General features: G+C 34.1%; 3 protein-coding genes across 5 annotated transcripts; 2 read left to right on the forward strand and 1 right to left on the reverse strand.

The window, feature by feature from the left end:
• The first annotated feature begins 143 nt into the window (after positions 1-143).
• On the forward strand, positions 144-3758 carry LOC108568420. Its single transcript, XM_017929493.1, has 6 exons — positions 144-256; positions 514-710; positions 773-2220; positions 2279-2483; positions 2547-2719; positions 2789-3758. The coding sequence occupies exons 2-6, from the start codon at positions 575-577 to the stop codon at positions 3653-3655; spliced, it is 2829 nt and encodes a 942-aa protein (XP_017784982.1). The 5' UTR covers positions 144-256; positions 514-574; the 3' UTR covers positions 3656-3758.
• Positions 3759-7000: 3242 nt separating this feature from the next.
• Positions 7001-9888, forward strand: LOC108568454 (kinetochore protein SLK19). Of its 3 annotated transcripts, none has more exons than XM_017929556.1 (6): positions 7001-7219; positions 7507-7613; positions 8071-8744; positions 8808-9288; positions 9348-9564; positions 9623-9888. In XM_017929556.1, exons 2-6 carry the CDS (start codon positions 7531-7533, stop codon positions 9836-9838), a joined length of 1671 nt encoding a protein of 556 aa, XP_017785045.1. In that variant the 5' UTR covers positions 7001-7219; positions 7507-7530; the 3' UTR covers positions 9839-9888. The 3 variants fall into 3 exon arrangements, with proteins under 3 accessions (XP_017785045.1, XP_017785043.1, XP_017785044.1); XM_017929554.1 differs by lacking the exon at positions 7001-7219 and adding an exon at positions 7316-7445; XM_017929555.1 differs by lacking the exon at positions 7001-7219 and adding an exon at positions 7331-7392.
• A 4182-nt stretch (positions 9889-14070) lies between these two features.
• LOC108568402 (UPF0047 protein YjbQ) lies at positions 14071-17156 on the reverse strand. The gene is made up of 3 exons (XM_017929466.1): positions 16997-17156; positions 14860-14996; positions 14071-14782 (listed from the first exon to the last, which is right to left on the reverse strand). Exons 1-3 carry the CDS (start codon positions 17154-17156, stop codon positions 14567-14569), a joined length of 513 nt encoding a protein of 170 aa, XP_017784955.1. The 3' UTR covers positions 14071-14566.
• Positions 17157-17816: the final 660 nt, after the last annotated feature.

A 17816-nucleotide genomic window follows, 5' to 3' on the forward strand; every position in this document is an offset into this window, starting at 1 on the left:
ATGTTACACAAACACTTCAAACCCCGGTGTATGCTTAACAAATACACATTCTTGCCAGATCTAGCGAAATTTGGACGAGACTTAGTGCCAGCTATTGATGAAAAACTGAATTAGTATATGACCATCTGAAAAAAGTAAACATCTTACGTTCGTTAATCGTAAATCAATTGTAAATAATTGATTAGATCAAACAGCTGACGTACAAATTGCAATTGCAATTTATAGTCGATTTCTCCTATGAAAGTAATCTGTTGAGGTAGAATAAAATCGAGACTATATAAGATAATTTAATATCGTTTTATGCATTTTTATTATATATTTTTTCATATATATTTTTTATTTCGTAATGACCTTACTTTGATAATAATCTAAACATGTAGAGTTCTCTCAATATCGTAGTTAGTTGGGATATTAACTCCATCCACGTTATTCGGCGCTGAAACATTGCTTTATTACTATAACTATAATTTCTTTAAAATACAGACTATTAACAAAAATAAATTCATATTTTAGATGACTGTAGGATGGAACAGATCAGTAAATAAGTGAGCATTAGTTATTGTCAAAGTGAAAAATGGACAGTTATATGAAAGCATTGATGCCCAAGGTGGAGAAGTTGTTCAAAGCCCTTCTTCAACCTGAATTCCAAGTAAAAAGTGAATATTATTTAAGTAACTTATTGTCACATCTCTCTGGAAAAGAAAATCCTGGTAAGAAAATATCATTACTATTCATAATGTTAACTATTAATTAATTATTATGCTTGTTTTAGATTTGGGTATAGCTTTACTAAAATTGCCTATTGTTAAGACATGGGTATCACGAGCAGTGTCACACTGGCAATTTAGTGATAAACCATCATCAGCATTATTGTCCTTCACTCTAAATCTAACAGCCCTGCTATCAAAGCAAGAAAGTGATTTCATTGATTTAAAGTTAAACAATACATATGAGAGGTTATTTAAACTGTGTGAATTAAGTCATCGTAATAACAGCATAACACCTTCCATGAAATTGGCTTATATTAAGGTCATAAACTCATGTCTGGATCACAGGTCAGGTATTGATTGGGTTCTGGCCACTGAATGTTGGATGCACTGCCTGACAATCTCATTGGCCACTGACACAATATACATTGTTAGGGAGGGCCAAGAGTTTATCTACAAGTTATTAAAGGCGACTATATCTGTAGATGAGCAAATCGTCCATTCAATAGTGGACGCGATTTTATCGAGACTGCAAAAAGCCCTTACTAAGGAATGCGCAACATTTGTCCAAGTGGAGGATGAATTGCTTGTTGCCAATTTGAGGCCGATAGTGAAGTTACTAGTGCGTCTTCAGCAACTAATCATTGATGATGCCTTATTCAAATGCGGCGACTTCAGAATACCAAGAATTTTTATCAGTAAAAACTTGGAGAACGCTATTAGCGGTATAATTATCTTGGCTAGGAACAGGGACTTCTTATATGAATTGTACAACATTATCTTTCACATCTACTTTTTTGAGCTATACATTAAGACGACTACCGAGAAGTTTGCTCAGCAGGACGTAACCGAATTGAAGCAAAAGATACTCAATATTATGAGTAGCTTGATTAATCAGTCTGAGATACCTAATGTTGTGAGATTAAGCCATTTAGGACATGAACGATGGAATTTGCTAAGGGATCGTTTGCCTCCAATGGAGAAACGCACCAACAACAGAGCCCCATTTAACTTCCAAAACGAATTGGTCATTTTTCAAACACTACCCATCTTCAGTGTTTGTTTTGTACACTACAAGTTCACCTATTCGGATTTGGAAAACGATGATATCAGAGACGACTTTTTCAACAAAATCGTCAGTATGATGAGCGAGCCGTCATTGCGTCTGGCTTATAATTGGAGGAATAAAGTAACGTCGCAAGTGGAAGCATTCGACAATGGCAAGTTGGCGATAATGTTGTCGCTGCAGTCTTTACCTTACTTCACCAAAGAAGGTGCGATCGCGACATTCCAGATTCTTGTGTATAATGCAAACGATCTCGTGAAGGCGATAAACAAGAACTTCATCAGTGGTGAAACAATTAACAAAAATGTGGGCTATTTTATCGCACTCCTGGATGCAATGGGAACGTTCATAAACAAATTCGACATCACGTGGCGCGACAGCGTTGAGACCATTTGCGTCACGAGTTGCATTTTGGAATTGCTCAAATGTAATTGTTTGTCACCAAGGGTAAGAAAGCTGGTCTAAATTATAGCTAAATACATATTGTGTAGAGGTATCCTTTTAGGTGGTGGTGGAAGCTTTGAAGTTAGTCAAACTATCTATTGCTAGATTCCTGTCGCCCAATTTGGTATTGTTGGTTGAAATTAAAGATGACACAACGATGACCGCTCTTGGTACAATGATATGCGCTAAACTATACGATATTGAATGGGAAGTCCGCGATTCTGCACTGGAACTCGTGCACACTATAGCAAACATTTCAAATACTAGTAAGTCAATTTGAATATAATTAAATAAAAATGTTAAAAATATTATGTAATTGATGCACACAGAATATCCTTCATATCAGGGCATGTTGATAAATATGGAAATTGTTCAACTAACACTTACTATGTCCTGTTCGGATAGCGAGGCCTTTGTTAGAGCATCAGCAATCAAATGTCTACAAGAGATGATCCAAGTGAAAGCAATTTGGACTAATATCTTAGTTAACGAAGATCTACCTGTATGTAAACATTAATGTTTTGTAAATTGTTTTCATTTGTATATAAATAACTTTATGTTTTATATTTAGAATAAGATGATATATATATTGAGAAACGAGTCTGAGGGCATTGTAAGAACACAGGCCTCTGCATTGATGCGTTATATCTTCGAATACCAATCGTTTCCATCCGAACAGATGGACGACATTTACGAAGCTATGTGCGCCGCCGTCACCAAAGACCTTCATTGGGAAGTCAAGACGAACGCGCTCGACTTCTGGGCTAAGGTAATCCTGAACCACCTGCAGGATCAAGGTTTTATAGATGGCAAATTTCCGACTGTGACATTCTCCAAGGAAAACCGGAAAATAGTTACACTCACTGACAAAGAAGTTAAAACTAGACTGCAGAAAGTTTTGCACAAACTTAGCCTAAATGGATGCTTGGGCGCGTTCGTAAGTGCATTTAACGATGACTGTGATTTGGAAGTAGTAAAGAAATCTCTGGCGAAGACGAAGAAGGTGGCCACGATCCTCAATATGTACAATTTGAAGTCAGACAATTTCGACGAAGTGGCACCTACAATGGCTCCTATTTCTCAACAGGGTAGGCACAATTTGTCAGAGGCAACGTCCACTTCGTCCACTTTCGATTTTACTGATGAAATTTTGAATGCAATCGTAGAGTCAGATGACTTGAGTTTACTTCAGGATGTGTTTAACTCAAAGATAAATACACCGTCTAGTAACATCGACGCTAGCACATCTAAAGTTATCGTCACGCCTAAAGAATATGTCGATTTCGTTCAGCAAGACTTGGATCAGATTCTGCAACAAAAGATCATTTGGCGGAATAATATGAATAACATCGACTCACTAGTAAATGATATGCTGAAATCATATCTTGATCATGAATCTGGGACTAACCAATTTAATAATTACATGGATTGCTATTAGGCTAGACTTAACTAAACACCAAATAATTAGATTCTTGTTGCTATACAAATTAGGCAGGTGATAAAATTTGTAACAGTACAATATTTACAGTAAGTTTTTATTTTATTGGTTTTTACTTTTGTATATAAACTTATACTCATATATAAATACATGTATCAAGTTGATTTTTTATGCAATAAAAATATATATTCATACAATTCATTTCAGAATATTTTAATAATAATTAAAATTGGGTTCATAGCTGCACGTACCGCTCCTGGTACCTACTTAATTTTATTATTACGGACTTTGATCTTTATCATGAGTCTCATCTCGATCACGTAGCTATACTGTCGTACTTTGGAATGCGTAAAGTTGCAGCTATCGTAAAAGTGGAAAAGCTTTTGAGTAATTTCCTAACACCTCCTAGCTCCCTCCGCTTCGTTCGGCTCAAATCGTCATACCTTTATTTTACAGAACCTGTCCAATTTTAAAGTGTATCACGGAAAATGAAAACCAAGAAGAACAACATTAAATTCAGAAATTGTTTTACCTTGCAAAATTAATTGTCTATTCGAGGTTCCTCCACTCTTCTTGTCATCAGAGTAGATGGAAAAGCCTCAAATAAGAAGAAAAAGAACTTCCAGTCAAAGTAGAAACAAAAATAATAGTCATATAATAATAATTTTCTTTAAATTCGAAACAAAGAAATCTCTTCCCTTGAAGAAAATCATAACAAGTTATCGTGTTGAGTAATATCCGAGATATTCATTATTTAAAAATGCAGTTTGTTGCGAGAAGGTGGATTAACTAATATTATCCATATATTGCTCAGGAAATTCTGTTTCAAGAAATTACCAATATCGTAAATGATAGGTTATTTTTTGTGAGCCCTTAGCATGTTACAAATATAAAAGGTACTCAAAGAACTTAAACAAACCTAAGGAAATAACACAAATTTTCTCCGCTTTTTCAGGACAATATTCCGTTTAAATTCAGGTAGTAAACGTGTGTGAATACCCGTGGCGCCGTCCATAGAGGTTTTGCATGCCGCACATGGATACATATTTATTGTTCCAGAATTTATATCATTTTATATTATGTACTACGTATACAATTTTTTAATATAGTTTTGTGACTTGTTTTATTTTGTGCAATTTATTAAATAAAATATTAAAATACACTAATCCTGTATTTTGTGTCCCGATGTGTCTCGGAATCGACTATTTCTCAATCTGACAATACGGTCGCCAAAAATATCATGCGCATCATTTTTCACCAGTCGTGGTCCTGAATAGACACCAACAAAATGTAAACTTCTTGCATTCACGTTTCGCTTCTCAATATACTAGTACAGTGAAACCTCGCACAACAAGCAAAACAAATTGGAACAAAAATGACTTTCCACTGCCATACAAGGAATACATTTTTAGAAATAATAAATAATCTCATAAACTTTCTCAATATTGAGACTCAAAATCCATTTTCGAACAATTTGGTTCTTGAACATAAATACAAAATATCAAATGCCTCGATTTCCAAATACAATTTCGGTATAACAAATAGTCTTGCAACAACATATACGATGGGAAACCGCAAGTTATTCCTCCACCGCCTTTCACTTAGACTGAAAAAAATGATAAAGTACAATAATAAACTCGTCATGATTTTGTAATTTACGAATCTGAAAAATAAACATGACACAGTTTATGGAAATAATAAACAAATAATTTTTGGTCTCAATTTTTACTTAACAAAACTGAAACTAATGCTAAATTAAATGGTAAAATGGAAACCAGTTAATTCCTTCTGTTATTGTTCCAGATTTTTGCTCGTATAGTGAAATACTCGTAAAGTGAAACAGTTTTTCCATATAAACGATGTAAAATACGATAATGCGTTCCATGCTGGAATAAAAGTATAACTTGGATTTTTCATGATTTTTCTTTTGATATCTATGGTTCTTTTATTTTATTTATATTATAATATTTGGCTTTTTATTCGGAGATATGCAAGTGTTATTAAATTTTGTAATTATATTTATTTATATAAAAAAAAATACATAGTGTGCTTATATGTTATAATAATGGTTGGAAAAAATACATTTGTGTTTTGCATTAACAGCAAACCAAATTATATAATTTGCAAAGTATAGTCCGCTTTCAAGAAAGAAAATCAAAGATGGTTAAGCGAGTCATTTTTCTTACAATTTTGCTCGTTAAGCGAAATACTCGTTACGTGAGGTGCTCCTTAAGCGAGGTTCCACTGTATATTATATAAGATGATATTTCTTATATAAATGCTTAAAATCCTTTGAACCATACTTTATATATTAAATGTTACAAATTAAATTCATATCTATTTTTAAGTTTATTTTAGCTATGTCACCGACCTTGATATTGCCGATCGGACAAATAAAAAAGTTTTCGAAACATTTACATGCAATACTTTCAACAAAGGTAAATATGATGTAGTTAAGGAAACTCACTGTTCAAGAAAATAATACCAAATGACTATTAACAGTTCTTTATATGCTATGTTGCTGAAATTACCTCGAAAAATATTACTCCTTTTGTCCGAAAATATGGTATGCATTTGAACAAAAATCTTAGATTATCTAGAGTTTCGAAAGCAACTGGTAATAATCACCATATTGTTATTCTTTACATTAATAGCTAAATAACGTAACATATTTCACAGTCACAGCTTTTAAGTTAAGTTGGAATTTGAAGACCAAAAATTAGTTTTTTAAAGAAAAATTTTCTACTGATGGTTGGAATATTAAATTTAAATTACAACCACCACCGATTTAAACGTTCTGGATTTAGTTTTTTTTAACTCTATTCAATCACTACAACATGAAACTTCGCCAAACACAATTGATTGAATGGGTTCAAGTTGCATTGAATAAATTAGAGACAAATACTCTTGATAAAATTTTAGAACATTACAAACGTGTAAATTATGTTATCAGGAGTGCGAAAATTCCTATAAATTTTCTCATATAAATAAGGTAAACCTTCGCCGTGAGAGTCGATTAACTGAAATGTATACAAAATGTATATGTTCAAAAGAAGCGTACAACAAGGCTAAATCTCACTTTAACTAAATTTCGATTATACTAAAATTATTTGTATTTAGTCATATTGCGATAATAAAATGAATTTAATATTTTTTTATATTTAATTTTAGTTACATTTCAAATTTTTTTCGCAAGTGTATACCATATTTTCGGACAGAGGGAGTATATTCTATTTTTATTTTTTTTACATTTTTAGTTACTGGTTTATCTAAAGATATCTTAATACATTGTTACTAATGATAATAATGTCTAAGTAATTATTATGCAATGCTTTCGAGAGCTTTGGTCGCCAGATGTCGCGGGTCGTTTCAAAAATATCGCCTTCTGCATGTATCTGATGGAGGGAGGGTTTCCTTTTTTCTTGTGCTTTTCTCGGTGGTTATTTCTGGTGAGTGTTCTCCAGTCGTTTTCCGAGAGCAGATACAGGAACCAGATTGATAGCCAGTGCAAAGAAGCGAGCGACCACTGAAAGAAAAGAACGAAAGCCAGAAGACAGGACACAAGTGAGTTTGTTCAAATATTTAATTACGCGAATGCGGCTAGATTAATTAAGCCGTTCTGCAGCAGGCGGTTTTTGCTAATTAAGCACACAAGTGGTGCAATTAAGATGTCCATGCGAAGATACTGATATAAATGCATGTTTTTGAATTTGCATCATTCGCGTTTGTGCGGAAGGGTAATGTTAGCAGGAGAGAGCTAAATGGGGTTCAAAAGTTCATCGTGATTAACGTTATCTGGCTGTAATTGAAATAATTTCGACCGTATTTACATATTTGTGTTTTGCTTTCAGCGGAGCGCGCAGAAACGCAAGAAGATGACTCCGTGGCTAGGACCTTTGTGTGTGTTCTCCTTGCTGGTGATCGGCTCGTCTGCCGCTCCTCCGAACCAGAAAGTTACGTAAGTCGAAGAAAATTTATATCTTCTCTCTGAAAAAAGAGATCTTCTATTTGAGTTTTTACTGATCACTTCCTAGAAATTCATTCGTCATACTTATTATTAATTATATTCAGATAATTACAAACGAATATGCGATCGTTACTTTACAGTGTTAAAATCTGCTAATAACATGCATTCTGTTTTGTTTGTTTTATTCTCGGAAATCGCATAGTTTAGGGTAGGGAAGTTCTGGTCGTCACGTGTTTATTATTTTACCGCCCGAGATGCGAGAGGGATAAAAACAGGGGCTTTTTTTCCTACAGTTTTCCGAGACATAAATACAGGCAACAGAGGCGTTCTGAATGTGTGCTCCACATGTCTAAAAATACTTGGGCGCCAGTTCGTTTACCCTCCCCAGATCGTCTGAATGTTTCCGGCTAATTTAGGTGTATTATTTTTTTCTTTTTGGAATTTGAAGGAATGAGGACATCAGGGATGCAATTCTATCGGTGGTGCACATGTTGCGTGCAGTTGAAGATAAGCTGGAGAGACACGAATTTCGTGATAGGATGTCCGACGATACCCTTCGCAAAAGCATTCTTCTGTTGGATAAGCGAGTGAAGCAATTGGATCCGGTCAAGGGGGTGGTTAGCAGACTGGACGAGCGGTTGGCCAACGTTGAAACCATCCTGATGCAACGTGATGAACGCGAAAAAGCGCAGCTTCAGAAAACGTTTGCAGCTGTAGAAGATATTCAGAAGAACTTACCCACAGTTATGGAAAAGCTGAAGAGCGACATCATCGAAAAGCTTCCCGTTGTTCCGGATTTTACCTTACCGGATATTACCGTATTACCAGATAAAAACGATCTGAAGGCGGCGCAGAAAGCCATCGTAGATAAAGTGGAGGGTGTGGTCGAGGCGCACCAAAAGCTCGGAAAGGAATTCGAGAAAATAAAGAAAGACAGTGAAGGCTTCATGAACGAGAGCCGCAAATCTGCCGAGAATTTCGATAGAGTCAAGAAGCAGCTGGGCAGCAGCGAGATGCTTTTGCAAAAATACGAACATACTTTATCTGAACTTAATGACAAGATTCCCACCGATATAGTACAGCTGGAGGATCAGAAGGACTGGCAGGCCAATTTCATGCAAGGTTAATGAACTTGTACTCCTAATAACATGCAATTAATAATAGTTTTTTTTCACTCAATTACAGCTTTCAATAATCAGAGCGATAATGTAAAGTTAATACTATCGGACGTTAAGATGCTGGTCGGTCAAGTGGAGCTGTTGCCCCAGAAAGGGGACCTGGAAGATGTCAAGAACTCCACTCAGAGCGGTCTGGATGAGTTGAAGTACCAAGCAAGTAGCGTCGCAGATAAATCGGAAAGTACACTCGACGCCAAATTGAAGGAATTAAAAACGGGAATCGACAAGGACAATGAAATTGTGATCAAAAACATTAACGATCTCTCCGAGATGACCGGGTCATTAATGGGGACAATTAGCGCAAGTTACGATCAATTGAAGAACGAGATTGCGGCACTCTCTAAAGTAGAGCAGGTAATGGTACAAACGGCCGACGGTGTCCTGGATACTAAAAGGCGCGTTGACTACGGCGTCCAGCAGATCCTCCTTGAGGTCACAAATTTAATTAAAGAAAGTGGTGACAAAATCAACGCCACCATCATCGATAGGTAATTGAAATTTAAAATTAATTCAAGCAAAGAATATTTTAGAACATTTAATTTCGCAGATTCGATACTTTCGAGCAAACCGTGCTAGACGAAGAGAACGGCGCACTTGCGAATCTCACGTATAAAATAGGGCAAGACATTGACCAGGTTTGGAGGCAAATTGGTATTATGCATCAACAAATGAGCTCCAGTTCGGACACCTTGAACAAGCTCCAGAACCAAACGGACATCTATGTAACCGGATCCCTCGACGCCATGGACAGTATGAAGAGCAAGGTATGTAGTAGCTAGATTATCTTTTTTTTCATTTGTAACCTCCATATTAAAACTACAGGTCGGCCAGATCACAAACCGCATGAATGAAGTCGATGATAATCTCAATCATTTGATGGGACGACTGTCGCTTGTTAGTCAGGAGTTCAACAGAATTAAGGATGGACTTAGCGGTGCAATGGACCAAATCCGAAAGAGTTTCGCTGCAGTCCAGGACGAGATCAAAGATATTGGACCTGGACCACACCAAATCGCGGATAGTGTCGAAGCCAATTAAAAATTGTAATTTCTTTTTTTTTATACTACTCTTTTTATAACACACAACCAAACAACTTTTCCGTAGTTGCACATTTGTATTCATTAATTGTAACTTTTATATTTATATAAATATATATAGTTTTATTTATATAGAAAATTTATTTTCATTAAAATAAAATCTTTCGCATTACCGTTTTCAGAAATATTGTCAACGAAAAGTAAATGATAATAATCATTGTATTACAAAGTAATGCGTCATTCGCATAACAAATTGTAAAAAAATGACTCGCTTAACGAGTAACAAGTTTGTGCGCTTATTACATCATTTTCCAAACTTGTGTTCAGACATATTTATGATTTGTTTTGTGTAAAGTTTTGTTCCGGTTTCGGTTTTTAAATTGAGCAATTTTACGTGGCATCATCTTTTGCGCATGACGTAGATATTCTAGGTGTGCCGCGAAAAATTTAAAAATGAACTCGAAAACTTGTGGGCCTTACAACCCGATAAAAGTACGGACATCAAGAATGACCAAAGGTGTTAAATTTATAAGCCAGTTTTTCTTTTGTTGTGAATTGAAGGAGAGAACAACAGGAGATATCTTTAACAAACTTGTGTTAGTGTTTGCTTTCTCGAAAGGAAAAGTACTCGCACAATTTATTTGTAATATCTTTCTTCATTACCAAAACTTCTAAAATTTAATTTATAAAAAGAGATAATTGGTGGCTACAGAAGACAATATCATTTTCTAGGTATTTTTCATCACTTCCTTATCAAATGTACAAGTGGGTCATCAATCCATTTGCAAAATAAGCATTTGTCATTAATGGAGGAAGAAAATTTAATTGATTTTTAAAATGATCCTATATGCTAATATTTATTTTCTATGCTCAAATTATCATAATTTTGGATTTCTTTTTGGTGCACATATCTTCAACTACTACATCTATTAAATATGTGTTGCCCTTTGGATCGTCGTACCTTTGCGAATTATTTTTCTTCGCATTATCAGAAATTAAATCGAAAAACGAGAACAGTTATAAATGGTAGATGAGAATTTACGTGTTTATCAAATTTAAGTCCGCGTTTTGACTTAATTCTTTCTCAAAATCAATTGCATCCTTGTCACTAATAAAAGTATTATCTATATTGTATGTTTGAAAGAATAATGGTTTTTAAGAATTTATTTATATTTATTGATAAATTCTCCTTGCCTAATGTGCCGTGAGTTAAAAAAAGTTTAACAGACACTGACATCCATGTACTATGCTTTCTGTGATTCCAGGCAATCTAAAAAAACTGCATAATATCCTACCTTGTATCCAGACTACTTCGATTCATAACATAATACAAAATAAACACAAAACTGCACCAATAAACAGATTAATATCATAATATAAACTTCCTTAACGGGCTAAATAGTCTTCGTCGCAAATAACAGATGCAAAGTTGCACTAAAAGCAAAATTTACAATCCACAAGACAAGGAAGTCCTTGCGTTGTTCTTGAATCATATTTAAAAAATGGTAGTGGCTGATAGGGGTAGTGGATATAAAAACTTCTTCAATCAATATTCATTATTTACAAATCTATTTGCACTAATTTAGGCTAATAACAAAAGTCTTTCCGCAAATTTATTTAAGACGTTTCCAGAAAAAAGCGAAAAAAATGCAATGCAGTGTTGAAAATAATGATTATTTTATGAATAGTTATTTAAATGTGATTGCAAAATTTAAAAATTATGAAAAGTAATTTTGAATAAAAAATAATATTTGTATTTTTTTGATTGGGTGAAATGAAACGCGCTTTCAAATATATTTAATATTTATTTTTATTTATGCAAATAATGCGCCTAGGTACAGTATAGATGGGATTACGTCCGCGAACCGGACGGGGGCGTTCCACTCTCTCAATATTATCATCCTTTTTTGTAGTTGTTAATTATCAGGTGGTTTTAGTCGTCACATTATAGTCTCTATTATCATTGGTACTCAGTACTTACTTATGAATCAGTTATCATGATTTACTCACAAATTTGGTTAAAACCACCGAGAAGGTATATGCGGAATTTTCATGAAAGAACGGAATAAAAATCAAGTCGAATTCATGAGTAAGCAGTAGAAACCAATGGGAAAATCGAAACGAATAGCAAACAACAGGGAGAAATAAAATTAGGGAAATTCAATAGTATTATATTTTAATATGTACATATTCTCTTCACTCTTCTCTCACTCTCTTTCTCTCTCGCTCTCATTCATATTATTAATATATACAATCTGATGAGGGTGGCAGTGAGACTGTTTTCTTTTATTTGTTTAAAATTAATTGTTCGTTCCATGGATTGAGTAACCGCAGGCAAAAATACAGCGGACAACAAAACCGCTTCCGTTTCCGGAAATTAAAACTTGACAGGACGGATTGCCGCGAAAAAAATGCGAGAAAAAAATAAGAAAACAATGATTTGATTTAAAAAAAATATATACATATGTTATATAAATATTTTCTGCCTAGACTGATTGCCGGCAACAAACAGGCAACCTATGAAACCGGTTATTTGGGATTTCTTACTCAACCTCTAAAAGCCGTATTTTTGCCGAAACTGTTATACCATAATTACATGTACGATGATAATAATTAGTTGCTTAATTATTTATTATTATATACATATATTTTTTTCTTGGTTGGCAACTTTTGGGGATTTTCGTGGCCTGTTGCCAACCCGCAATATTTCTCCCTACAGTTGTTTCTTCCTTTTTTTACACAAATAACAAATCCGAATTGTGATTCTACCTAGATGCTAGTGCTACGCCACTTTCGCAATTCTATTGGCGATCAATTAGAAAACAAACAAAATTGATTTTAAATTAATTTAATTTTTATTAGGGATGGATTCTCTCTCTTTCTTTTCTTATTAAAATTTCTCGTCCTAAAAATTAGAAGGAAACGATATCTCTTAAATTAACGTAATTAATTATAGTTATACAACGAACTAAGGTTTCGACTTTTCCCGCTCTTTTTGTGCTTTTCGTTCAACAGCTACTTTGATATCTTCCTATAACGCTTCTTTGTTTCGTGTAAATTATAAATTGAACAATGTGTGTACATAACAATGTGCAAACATTCAAAAAGTAGGTGTAATTCATAACAGAAGTACGAACAGAACAAAATCCCTTCCTTTACACGTTTCTCATATATCATATAATATTTTCTATATATTTTTGTTCTCTCTCTTTAATTTATTTATAAATAGGAAAATGGTACGACGCAAAAGTACCCTGTTATATATATATAATTTAAATATTTGTGTTTGTTTGTCTCTTCTTGTTTCATTTATATATTTATATAAATGCATATAAAACGGATTCCATCTTTCTCATTCGCAAACTATCGACCAACCAATCGTGCACCTCTATCTCTCTTTCTCTTAAAAGAAAAAACAAACAGAATTAAAAATAAACAATCTCGTTGTATATTTGTGGGAGGATCTATGCACGGAGGCGTGGCGTGTTGCTAGGAGGGGATGGGTCGAAAGGGTTCGCCGATTGGTTCGGACGGTTGGGGGGATAACGCACAGGAAGACAGACCGAGTCAGTCCACACAACTATTTACAACCCGTATATTATTTCTATTTACACTCAATTCAAAATAATTCCCTCAACCTTCAACTTAACACTCTCTACATTCAAATGAAAGAAGGAAACAAAATTAAATACAAATAAAAAAATAAAATAAACAAAAAATGAAAAACGAACAATAAACTTTAGAGCCGATACTTATTCGTTATTGTCAGTGATGACAACGGAATTAATGGGGGGCTCCCGAGAAATAATTGGTACTCAGTCGGTTTCGTCAGTAACTCGAAAACAATTAAATCAATATACACATTGCATCACCAAACTAAATCGAAAACGAACAGAAACAAAATGAAAATAAACATCAACATCCACTGAAATAAATTATTCTAAACTTTCTCCATTCATCTTATTTTTTTACTCTCCTCCTCTCTCGACATTTCTTTCTGCCTAAAACGTATTATCATTATTTTGACACTAACACTTTTACGATTTAGTTTGATAATTCTAAAATGAACCGAAATTTTGTTATATATATATTTGTGTGTGTATATATATTTGTATAAACAGAAACTAAAATATAAGAACAAAAGAAAATTAAACTCAACTTAAAAAAAGCAAATAAAACTTACAATATTTATTTGAAATAATATTGATAATAAAAAAATATAAAATAATCCATTTCAGGAAAAGATAAAAAGCGCTTTACATAAAAGATATGTATTTGGCCCGGCTTCGAAATTGAACACACAAAAATCAAAACCGAAGAAAAAATATAACTAAATAAAAAAAAATCCGCTCCATTCATATTTGGAATGATTCAAAGTTAAAAAAAAAAGATAATTCTGAAATGCGAAGTGGCATGAACGATATATTTCGTATATCATCGGTTGATCGACTTTAACTGTATATCAATGGTAACTTGTTGTATTTGTTGCTCACTTCGCTGTTGTTTAAGAATAAAAGTAAATAATAAAAAAAAGTATAACAGAAGTAAATGAAATGTATGATAAAGTAGAACGAAAGAAAAACAAAAAAAAATGTACAACATATATGTACATATTGTCATAGATTTTTTTAAGTCTGTAGGTGACACTAACAAAAGTTAACCACAATGTTGAAGAGTTTAGACTCGAGGCCATTCAGTGCTTGGACAGCGAATGCCCCGAGTTCCTTCCCTAACTGGACGTACTGGCCATAGGACTGACTGGAGACAAGGGCGTGCAACTGGAATCCCTCAGGCATCCGTTCAACGTTAGCAGCAGCTTCCTGGAGCCGGCGTGGTTTCTATGCTCGCATAACCAAACGCCCTGCCACGTGCCCAGGTTAAGTTTGCCCTCTGTTATAGGAATGGTCAGCGATGAGCCCAAGAAGCAGGCCTTCACGTGTGCAGGCTGCAAGCCAAATACATAACCAGATTTTGCAACGCAATCCTCCCTCGCGAACATTCGAAGGAATATCGTCTACTCACCATATCGTCGGGGCCCTCGCACGAGTGTCTGTACGACAAACCCTCCGGCACAATTTTGTTAAGCATCATTTCCATGTCATCTCTCACATCCGGATCCCAACTTTCGTTCAGCGCCAAACTCGCAGACGTGTGCAATACTGAAAAGCAATAAACAATTACATTAATATTTTATAAACCAGAGCGAACACATGATCTAAGCAACTAGACAAACAATCACCAAAATAAATATAAACATATAACTAGTAACTTTGGTTTGTTTCAAATATAAATTTCATCCAATTTTTGCAGGAACAGTAGTATGGTAATACATGTATTATACAAATTAAATACAGTAATTTTCATTTGTAAATCAATAAGAACAAAACACAGAACTTTAAAATGTAACTACGAATCATATACCATATACCATCATATTTATAATTGGTGACATTTATGTGTCACGTGAATAACGTCAATAACATAAATCAATCATGTATGTATGTGATTAATACATAACTGAAATAGATTCATCCTTTAGTACATATGTTGCAAAATTCATTAATTAGATTATACAATTATGTCATTCTATGTAAATATACATTATTGTGTAATAAAAAAGCTTATTGAATCCGACCCCCAGGATTCATCCTGTTTTTACTATCATTTACATTAGTTTTTTTTATTTATACGAACCGGCAAATGAAATAAGAAACAATTATTTTGTCTGAAAACTTTAACAATTCAGTATTACTTAAAATTAAAAAGGAAACTAAACTTGGCAATTGAAATAAATCAATAAATTACTTTAATTATTTTGAGCAGTTTAACTGCACATATCTAATGATTCGGATTTTTATATATATATATCTTTCAATAAAGAAATTAAGTCATACATATAAATCATTGATTCGTACTAACATGTACTTATTCATTTATTATTCAATCAACATTCAATATTGTGACATTTCCATTTTAGGAACACTATTCGTTATATGTCGCATTGAAACAATAACAACAAAACTCGATTTTGGAATGTTTACAAAACGAATTAACTATACAATAGCAATAAAAATGAATTACAGATAAATGGAATTATTGATTTCGTCATTCGTAGCAAATAAAAATTTATCTAAATAAATATAAAGACCAACCATAATCATCAATATTGTTATGACATCTTAAAGAAAAATGATATTTACAAACTTTGACATTTCAGCTTAAAAACGCATAATAGATCTTGTAGGCTTCATTAACATGAAAATACTTGTTTAAATTATTTATGATAATTAATAGACCAAATTGCATTTATTAATAATTTATAAAAGAATTGAACACATTTATTTGAGATTTTTCAAAGTTATTATATTTCGTGATTATTTTCTGGTCTGATAAAACGACTTTCTAATAGAATGAAGTGAGTTAGAAATATTAACATAAGAAAGTTGAAAGTCAAATATCTTAAATAGTATTCTCTTCTTAAGCTTTATAAACGGAGAAAAATAATTGAAATAAAATTCTTGAAATTGTTGATACCAACAATGTTTAATATTGTTATTGTTATTTATCCAAATAATTCCTATCCAAACTTGCATATATTGTGTAGCTTACTATTACAGTTTAATTAATTGATGGATATATTACCTCTTGGTTTATTGAACAGAAACGAGTAAAAATAAATATCTATTAGTAATCAAATATTCGCCACTGTACATATATCCAAATACATCATGTGCTGTCAATTAGTTTGACATACAAATGTCATTAGGACTTTGATTAATTGATGGCACAAAACACATCAATGTCAAGGAATTAATTATGGCATGACACTATGTCTCCTAGTAAATAAATTTTGAAAGAATATCCTAAATTGGATATTAAGGCAAGTTCAATCAATGTTGAACAACATGCTATGGACTTTATGAATTAATGATTGTATCAATGAGTTCAAAATCAACTGATCGTGATCTGGTAAATCAGAAGAGGGCTAATTATTGATTGAAGATTTGTTGTGGGTGCTGGTAATTGAGTGAAGCATGTGCGCTAGTGCTTGATGGGAAAGGATATTTGGGGCAGTAGGGTAAAAAAGCGGAGCAGTTGAAGTGGCGGCGAATGTCAAATAAGTTTGACAACTCCGGTGTGTGAGTGTGTACTGTCATACTTTGGATGTGACACAATCCCATTGCGAATTGTGACATTTCGGGGACATTTCTGAGGATCTCCTCTGTGACGAGATGGACGCCCCGGTGCTGCGGCCTCAGATTGATCTTCTTCTGAAACCACGCCGAGTTCGTCTGTAAAATCTTGGCCGAAGAAGCCATATTTGATTTACTATCACTGTTGTTGGTCGCCAGCTTGATTGTTTTTCTGCCACCCCTTTCACAAGAAACAAAACGCACTTTCGCACCCGCCGCCGTCGTCACACGCACCGCTCCACGAACGAACGTGCCGTCACTCTCCGATACCGATACGTGCGATTCCCGACTGGCTGCTCATTATCATGAACGAGACATAGCAGTAACGCATGTATATTTGCATGTACCCACCAAATTTTCGTACAGTTTTATCAAATGAAAAAGGTTACACGGACTTGCCGCAGTACTGCCGCTCTCCCGTGTGCCGCGTTGCCAGAGCGCGCACACCCCCGCGCATCAACTTTGACACCTGTCAAAATTTCAAAACGTCAAGCGGCTCGACAATCCCGTTCACAACTGCATTCGATAAAATCACTTTACTTTTGATAAGAAAATCCTCAAGCCCGGCCTATAACTATTTTACGAACTCATATTATAATTAGACTATAACTTGCATCATTTTCACCACACGAAGTGAGCAACATAACGAATGCAGGCAGAATTGTTTATAATAAATACTTAGCTGTACTGCATTCCCTCAACGAGAAGCTGGCAACGCTGTACATGACATGTCATTCACGAACACGGGCGCGGACTCGAAGACGCGGGAATTTCAAAAGCTGTAAG

Source organism: Nicrophorus vespilloides, unplaced genomic scaffold (genome assembly GCF_001412225.1).
Source record: "Nicrophorus vespilloides isolate i.1.1-1 unplaced genomic scaffold, Nicve_v1.0, whole genome shotgun sequence".
In the NCBI taxonomy this organism is placed as follows: domain Eukaryota; kingdom Metazoa; phylum Arthropoda; class Insecta; order Coleoptera; family Silphidae; genus Nicrophorus; species Nicrophorus vespilloides.

Excerpts from the sequence above, each read along its gene's own strand:
- LOC108568420 (XM_017929493.1), top strand. The coding sequence starts at position 575 with ATGGACAGTTATATGAAAGCATTGATGCCCAAGGTGGAGAAGTTGTTC. Across the intron at positions 711-772 it reads CTCTGGAAAAGAAAATCCTG|ATTTGGGTATAGCTTTACTA; the intron begins GTAAGAAAATAT and ends TGCTTGTTTTAG. Across the intron at positions 2,720-2,788 it reads TAGTTAACGAAGATCTACCT|AATAAGATGATATATATATT; the intron begins GTATGTAAACAT and ends TTTTATATTTAG.
- LOC108568454 (XM_017929554.1), top strand. The coding sequence starts at position 7,350 with ATGCATGTTTTTGAATTTGCATCATTCGCGTTTGTGCGGAAGGGTAAT. Across the intron at positions 7,614-8,070 it reads CCTCCGAACCAGAAAGTTAC|GAATGAGGACATCAGGGATG; the intron begins GTAAGTCGAAGA and ends TGGAATTTGAAG. Across the intron at positions 8,745-8,807 it reads GCAGGCCAATTTCATGCAAG|CTTTCAATAATCAGAGCGAT; the intron begins GTTAATGAACTT and ends ACTCAATTACAG.
- LOC108568402 (XM_017929466.1), bottom strand. The coding sequence starts at position 17,156 with ATGGCTTCTTCGGCCAAGATTTTACAGACGAACTCGGCGTGGTTTCAG. Across the intron at positions 14,997-16,996 it reads GGGATTGTGTCACATCCAAA|TATTGCACACGTCTGCGAGT; the intron begins GTATGACAGTAC and ends ATTGCTTTTCAG. Across the intron at positions 14,783-14,859 it reads GCGAGGGCCCCGACGATATG|CCTGCACACGTGAAGGCCTG; the intron begins GTGAGTAGACGA and ends TTTGGCTTGCAG.